Here is an 8,258-nt window from a genome sequence, read left to right on the forward strand (position 1 = left end):
AATAGAAGTGGGTGGTTGGTGGATGGGTTGGCCTTCAACCGGCATCTAACCTAACCCAACCCAACCCATCCAAATGCCACCCCTATATGCAAATGGGTTCCTGCTTTCTAAAAGTCCAAAGAAGGAAGCTCCATGGCCCTCCATCCTCTACCAACCTCCCATTAATTGACTTCACTACAAGAAGTATGACCTTTAGCTATAGACAAAATCATAGCTATAGACCTATGGCTACGGTTTAGCTACAAATAGAAAATCATAGCCTATGTTTGCATGGCTATATCCTACGGCTATAGAACAACTAATCCGTGGCTATAACCCATTTATAACTATGGTATCTTTCCGCAGGGCGAATGCAAACCATATGAACCTTTACCCACAGGCTGAACCGTAGCTAAAAGATGCATATAACTACGGTTTTTAAATTGTGTGTAGTTATATACCCAAATTTATAACCACAGATTTTTATAAAATTGTAGCTATAGTTTTTCTACTTATAGCTACGGTTTGGTACAAAGCCATAGCTAAATGTACAAACCTATAACCACATTTTTTTGCTAAAACCAAAGAAAAATACTCTAACCTATAGCTACGGTTTTTTGACAAACTATGACTAAAAGATGCAATATATGCCCACAATTTCTTGGAAAACCATAGTTAATTGTTTCAATTTATAGAAAAATTGTGACTATATTCCAAATAAAATACACTACACGAAAGAAAGGTTATAGTGACAATTTTATTTTGTCACTATATTCAATTACGACTTTTATTTTCACATCACAATGAGAAATCACCTACTTTATTTTGTCACTATAGAAATTACCATGTCACTACTTCTCAAACTTGCGACATACATGAGAAATCACCTATTTTGTTTTCACATCACATCAAATATATAGATAAATTTCTATAAAAATGTTAACATGTTAATTAAAAACTAAAAATACATGGTAATATAACCTCGATACATCAATAAGTAAAAAATGTTTCAAATGTGCCAATTTGCCATGTTACATACAATAACCCACAACAAAAATAAAAAACATTGATCTCAAATCTCTTCATCCATGTATGTTGTTATTCCTTATAAATGCATTCAACCTGAAAAACAAAATACGAAAATTAGATTTTTGAATTAATATATATGATAATTTCAAACATGAATGTAGTAGAGTGTTGTATGACTAAGAAACAAGATCTCCAAAAAATGAATGTAACAGGGATTGAAGTCGATGAGTAAAAAGAATTTGAAATAGTAAAATTAATAATGAGTAAATTAGTGGGAATCTAACAATGCTTCAAAATGAGGGAAAGTAGAACTACATAAATCTAGTTTGGGGCAAAAAGGAAAAAGAAGAAAAAAAGAATCTGATGAAATAATCATGGAGTTGTTAAAGCTGTCGTGGACAAAGGTTTTTTGCTCAAGTTTATCCTTTACACAATGCAAGCAATTAACCAAGGATTCCAAGGTATTGGGTTATCCTCTATGTAGTCTGCCCACAACCTCTTAAAATCAAGTGTGTTAAGGCCAGAGGTTCGTACAGTAGCAGCACAAGTTGAAGGAGAGCATTTTGAGAACCAAAGCTCCCAGTCATGTATGCTTATTCTTTGGAAATTATCATTTTCATGTCTTTTTTATTTGATCCAGACATTCAAAATACCAGAATCACAAATAATCATGTTCTAGGATGACTGGGGAAGCCTATTTTCTTGTTGGATTAAGAGGTTATATATAAGTTGAAGTACAACTAATTAGAGGATTGGTTCTTTGGTTTTGTTGTTAGAACTAGGGTGTTTCATGTTTTTGTTGTGCTATGTTGGAGAAAGAACATAAGTTATAGGTGAACTTACTGAGTAGTACATTCAAAGAATAATATTATTCCCTTTTTCATAAAAAAGAGAACCAAACAGTACTAAACTATAATCCAAATCAGTGGAAGATTAAAGGTGGTGCAAAGCAAGCCAAATCAATGGGGTCTTTATGTACAGGATGCCATCTTGTCATTTTCTATTTTCTGTTGCAAACAAAAATAGAATAGAAAGGACACTAGTCCTTGTTGGCATTACAAACTTCACTAGCTCGCTGCTAGATCTTGAATTCTTTAAGTTGAATGATCTTGCAAGGAACATTAAGAAGTGGGGAGACAAGTGTTTCTAATGAACTAACAAATTTTGCTGCTCATGGAACCCCAGATGAATCCAAGCAAACTACATTTATTCTTGTATCTTTTGGGTACACCCAACTGTAAATATTGGTAACTATTTATATTCTTCTTTATCCTTGGAAGTTTGTTAAAATTGGACTATAGTCATCAATAGTTTATCATATTATCTGTCCTTGCTAGCTCTTTTAAGTGTGAATTACCTAATTATCAGTAGTAGATAGGCCGGGTGGTCCATTAAGATCAATTTCATTTCATTTAAAACCTCAAAACTGGGCTAATACAATGACATGGGCTTAAAGGTGAATATGTTGCACTTCTATTTGCCATAGAAGAACAATAAACAAACTTGGGTTTTGGTTGCTCTTTGATTTGATTTCTAATGACCCATCTAAAGCTCTCATTTCTTGTGATGTTTTAAGGAAAATATATAAATTTTTGACTTGTGGTAAACAATTCAGTGAAGCTTTAATTTAAGAAGGGAAAGGCCCTCAAACAAAATATCTGTTCTTGAAAGCACCAGTGCCCTTCTATGTTTTTATTCAAGTAGAAAGCAAGTTACAGAAATTGCTAGTTTCTGCCATCAAACATGACACATCATGTCTATTTGGTTGGTACTGAATCTATTTCACTAAATATTTCATCACCATTTTGCAACCTGGCCACCTCCTGTTGTCCCTAGGATTGGGCTCTACTTAGGCCTCCAACAAGCTAATCATTTAGATTTTGGGTACATTTCTTACATACAAAATCATGCTCTTGGCTTAATTCTAAGATTGTTAACAAACTAAGAGACCCTTATGACCCTATCCTGGTCTATTTGCACCTTTAGTTATTTTATGTACTAGTTAATAACCCATACACAAAAAAAAAAGTATACAAAAAAAAGAAAAGAGAAGAAAAGAGAGAGTACTACAAGCGAGTCCATCCCACCAAAAAAGAGCCCACCAACTGAGAAAGCCACACACAAGCACCTTTATAATACTTGCATTGGGCCCACACTTTACATATATATAGGGAAAAATTAGGAGAAGTTTAAGTCTTTTGCACCTTTAACAAGTGGGAGATTTTTATCTGCTGATGTGATCTTATAGTGAAAAATTAGGAGAAGTTTAAGTCTTTTACCCTCAAATAAATGTAATTTTATGTAGATCCAACCAATAGACCCAATTATTAATTGGGATGGTTCTGTGTACTGAAACCACACGTTCCGATCTAGACCCGGCCCGTTGAAAGCATTAATCAGTGTTGGTCTAGTTCATGGGTTGTATGTGCCTCTCATTGAGAGATCAGGTCTGTGAAAATCTTTAAACAGGCCCAAGAAAAACTCAATAAGCAAGGTTCTAAATATCGATATGTTTGATATATCAATAGGGGTGTATCGGACAATATCAATAGTATTTTTTATTTTTTTTCAAAATCAGTTTAGGGGGTGGTTTAAGACTCTTTCACCTCTGAACTGATCAGAACCTCGATACACTCTCTATTGGAATATATTGAAAAGCTCCCAAAATGACATATACCATTATCAACCAATATAAACTAATACGTATCAATACTTTTAACCTTGCCAACAAGAACACCTCACAGCCGCACAACCACATACCAAGGAGTTAGTAGCCAAATTAAAAAAAATAGTCTTTCGATGGGGACAAACTGGTAAATTTATCTTGTAACTTTTTCATTGGTTCAATTATCATGTTCCTCGTTTTAAACAATGGACCCAATATGGTCCATGTAACACGGCCCAACAGAATTCAGGTTCCTTGGCAGATCGATTACCAAAAAAATTCTTGGGCCTGAGCCCATTAAATAGGTACACGGCTTTTTGTAATCTTGTTGGCACTCTGTTATACCATATGTGGTCCTTTTACAATAGTTGTCCTAATTCCTGAATTCTGATCCTCCTTAATAGGTAACAAGCCGACACATGGCAAGTTATAGTGGGCCCAGAAACTAGACTATGATACATGTCAGCTAGAAGTCTGCAACCCAAGCTTTTCCCTGTCGTGGACTTGTGATAGTGGTATAACATTTTTCCCTGTTCATAACAAGACCCAAACCGATCAAATTGACTAATCCGGTCTAATTCAATTTGAGTTGGCTGGTTTTTCTTTAGCATCGGTCGGTTTCGGGTTAAAAAAATATAAATCGATGATTCGGTTTAGTTTCAGTTTTCATGTGTAAAAACTGAAATTGAACCGATCCAAACCAACTTAAATATTATATATATATATATATAATTGAGCTTTACTTCAGAAATATACATATTATATAAAATTTCTGATATATAAAATATCAGTTTTAATCCATCAAATCATTTTTAATTTCCAGGCATCCAGCATTCGCTTTTTTAGACTTAAATCCTTATCATTCACACCGAGAGAACCATTTACAAAACTAACCCAAATTGATTTGTACCGATCAAGTTGGTTTTACTTAGTACTGGATCGATTTCGATTTCATTTCTAGGTAAAGCGACCAGGTCGGGTCGGTTGGAAAGACGCCAGTAAACCGACCCAACCCGACCTGTGAACAGCACTAGCAGAAATGATCCATTTGTATTAAAGGGTATTTTTGGAAAGACAAATAACTTCTTCTAGGAAAACCGGAGCTGTAAAATACTTTCGGAATTGGAATTTGCCAATTTGGAAAGGGGAGTGAAGGACCAGACTCCGGAGCCGGTGATCTCTGCAGAAAGAATGTCTTTATCGTCGGTGATACTGGTGGGACCAACTCTTCCGGTGACAGGAAGCAGATATACACACATCAGACGCTCATCACAGACTGTAGTAGAGAAAGCGCTTCCTCTTCAGGTACATTCCCTCGGAAAAATACTTCCTTTGATCTTTGCCTTCTCTCTCTCTCTCTCTCTCTCTCCTGAATCTTGCTTTATGATTCCTTCTTTCAATATACAGTATTCTGGGATTCTATGCATGGTGAATGAGTAAAAAAAATGCTATTTGATTGAAATCCACAATGGCTGAATCTTTCGTAAGTGTGAAAAGGAAATACTTTGACACAGAAATTAAATGAAGTTACTAGTTTTTGCGATTGTCTGTTAAATCACCTCTGCTTTTTCAGTCTTTCATTACCAATTTGATTAAAATCTCAAGCATCATAGCTGCAGCATTTGACTTAATGACATGGGGTTTCGATTTATTTCTAGTGAATTTCAAGTCTTCGTCTAATGCTCTATTATCTCTCAACTCTCTCCGTCGTGTACTAAGTGTTCTGTACCTGGTGTTGGTCTTGGGGACTCCTTAGAATCATATTTTAAGGAGTAATTTCTAATTTGAGAATGTATTAGATTTCTATGTTAATACCTAGAAGTAGCTCCAGTAGGTGATAAAATGAGAGAAAGTGCTTTGATTAAGTGCATAGAAAACCTATTTGCAGTACCCGAAGAAGAAGTGATGCTAGAAGCCCACCAAAAATAAAATGGGTTGAAACAGTAAGAAATGAGTTATGTGCTCATAATTTAACAGTGGATATGAAATTAGACTCCGATTCCAACTGTTTGGTTCATTCCCCGCCATTCCCTGCCCCTCGCTTGGGAATGAAATCCCATTCCTGTTGATTCTAATTCCCATTCCCATTCCTGTCTGAACCAAACAGATTATGGGAATAGAGGATTTCAATTCCAACTCTCTTTCCGACTTCAAACCAAACAGACCCTTAAACAGAACGGAATGGTGAAACAGGATTCATGTATTAGGATAAGGCTTGGGTGATGATGATGATGATTAGCTCTCTATGCTGAACTATGATTCACCTTGTAAGGAAATGGTTGGATTCCATCTAATCCAATTCTGAGGAGAAACTAGTTGGATGATCTCAAACCTGAAATTTATGAATTGTTTTTGGATGGTATAAGAATTGTTGCAAACAGCTGACGAAAAGAAATGTTTAGATAGTCACGGGTGAAATCTCTACATTCGCATAAAACATCAATAATGGGTTTAGTGGAAAAAACTGGCTTGAAAATCAGGAATGCTGGTATCATGGGATCTTGTTAATTAGTCACGAGTTCTCTATCTTGTTAGAACATTTTGCTTTTCAATGCAGACTCAGTTGTATGACAGAGCCGTTGCTGTCATTCTGGTTTGCAACTCCATATACCAAACACATGAGAGTAATTCATATCATAAGTTGCGGGGCTTAATTCAAAATTTATTCTATTTCTCTAAGAATGCAGGGTGACTTTGAAGCTTGCTTTTTTGGAATGTGGGATCTTCACTTGCAGTGACTCAAAGTTGAACAGAGTCACAAATCTTATTGTGAGGCAGTGATTAAACCACCTGAACCTGATCCTGTACTAAAGCAGATGTAGTTTCCACTCATGAACAAAATGCAAATTCTGTTCTGATGTTCATTGTGCTCAAACATGTACAATATTAGTTACATACTAAAAGAAGAATTCGAGATAATTTCATGATATTATTCCACCCTGTATTCCTACAACTACTAGCAAACATGGATCATGGGGAACTCTGCCAGTCATCAACAAGTAACACTGTTAAGATGTCTTCATTCTAATGAGCTGCATTCAAGTTTAGTGTCTCACCATTTCCTGTTATAGGTGAGATGCAAGGCAATTCAAGAACAAAGGTCTGTAGACCTAACTATGCTCACTACTTCACGAAGAGATGCTATGATCTGCATGACCACTACTTTTCTGGCTGGAATCACCCTTTTTGCAACAGAACCTGTTGAAGCACGTGTTCAGAAACAAGAGAACAGGCGGAAGATCAGGGAGAAGCTCGATATGCTCAGAGAAAAGGCTGGACTATCAAAGTCAAAGACCAAAGACAGGGGTTCAAAGGAAGAAGAGAAAATGCCATCTCCACCACCGAAGGAGAAAATACTTGTGCCACCTCTGCCACCAAAACCCCAAGACACTCCAAATGCGCCTCTGGTGGAAGCAACTATCTCAAAGTAACAAAATATATAAGCACCCTTCTTTTGATCTATTGTTGTATTTGGAATGTTAGTTTCCTTTTCCTTTTCAGATTATCAAAGTTTTGATGTGTCCTAAATGGTCCATTGTGTAATGTTCTTCAACAACACCATTTAGTGTACTAACTGACGAACTTCAAAACCAGGTTTCATAGTGCTTTCAGTTTATCCATAGTATCATTGTTGTTGTTTCCATGCATTGCATGTTCTTCTCTGTTGTAGGACTTCTATATGGTTTTGGCAATTTTAGCATGATGTTTCTGAAAATGACATACATAATAATATAATTTACAATTATATGTTGGAAGAGAAAAATAAGAAGTCAGGAAATGTTGTATAATTATAATTATGAATAACGGTGAAATTAAATCATTATCCCATTATTTTGTCAATTTAGCTCTTTTCCAGGGGTAGTGCTTGAATGCTACTATTAAGTTTAAATCAAGTAGATCAATTGTGCACAATGTCCGGCAGGTAATTCTTTTTTAACTATTTGTTTGTCACATCCTTTTTATTTACTTATTTTGCTTTCTTTGTTTAGGGTTTTCAATTTGATTGTTCCTTTTAAATTAATCTACATTTTATATCCTTTGATTTGACCTATTAGTTTTTTTATAACTAAAATGAAGTTTCATTAACAGAAATAGAAACAAAAGGTTCAATACAAGCAAGAGGGCTATCCCATTTTACAACATCAACATCCATATTCTTCTTCAAATTAGCTAAGGGGCAACCCTGTTAAAAGACCTAGGCACAAAACTAAAATTAACAGTTCCAAAAAGAGAAGCCAAACTTTTAATATATCAAGGACATCCTTGGGAATGGAAGGAGAACCACTGAACCACTATTCAAAAAGTCCACAACAGTTTTGGCTGATTATCTTGCTAAACAAGGGGCTACTCGGCTTACTTTGTATTGGGCTTCTCTGTAATTTTCTCTCATTTGTTCTCTTTATTCAACTAAAGGGTTGATGAATCCTCCATCTCCCCTCCTTAAAGGGGAGGTAGCACCTCGTGCCTCTCCCTGAATTGTACTTTCTATGGCTATGATTTAATAAATCTTACTATTCAATGATAAAAAAAAAAAAAAAAAAAAAAAACTGTTTTTTGGCATCAGAAAGACCAAAAACAGAATTCC

At 35.4% G+C, this 8,258-nt stretch overlaps 1 protein-coding gene across 1 annotated transcript; it reads left to right on the top strand.

The window, feature by feature from the left end:
* The first annotated feature begins 4,746 nt into the window (after positions 1 to 4,746).
* Positions 4,747 to 7,314, top strand: LOC148855053 (uncharacterized). The gene is made up of 2 exons (XM_088984178.1): positions 4,747 to 4,978; positions 6,745 to 7,314. The coding sequence occupies exons 1-2, from the start codon at positions 4,865 to 4,867 to the stop codon at positions 7,102 to 7,104; spliced, it is 474 nt and encodes a 157-aa protein (XP_088840304.1). The 5' UTR covers positions 4,747 to 4,864; the 3' UTR covers positions 7,105 to 7,314.
* The last annotated feature ends 944 nt before the right edge of the window (positions 7,315 to 8,258 follow it).

Source organism: Nelumbo lutea, chromosome 4 (assembly GCF_056320005.1).
Source record: "Nelumbo lutea isolate HS-2025 chromosome 4, American lotus-T2T, whole genome shotgun sequence".
Classification (NCBI taxonomy): Eukaryota; Viridiplantae; Streptophyta; class Magnoliopsida; order Proteales; family Nelumbonaceae; genus Nelumbo; species Nelumbo lutea.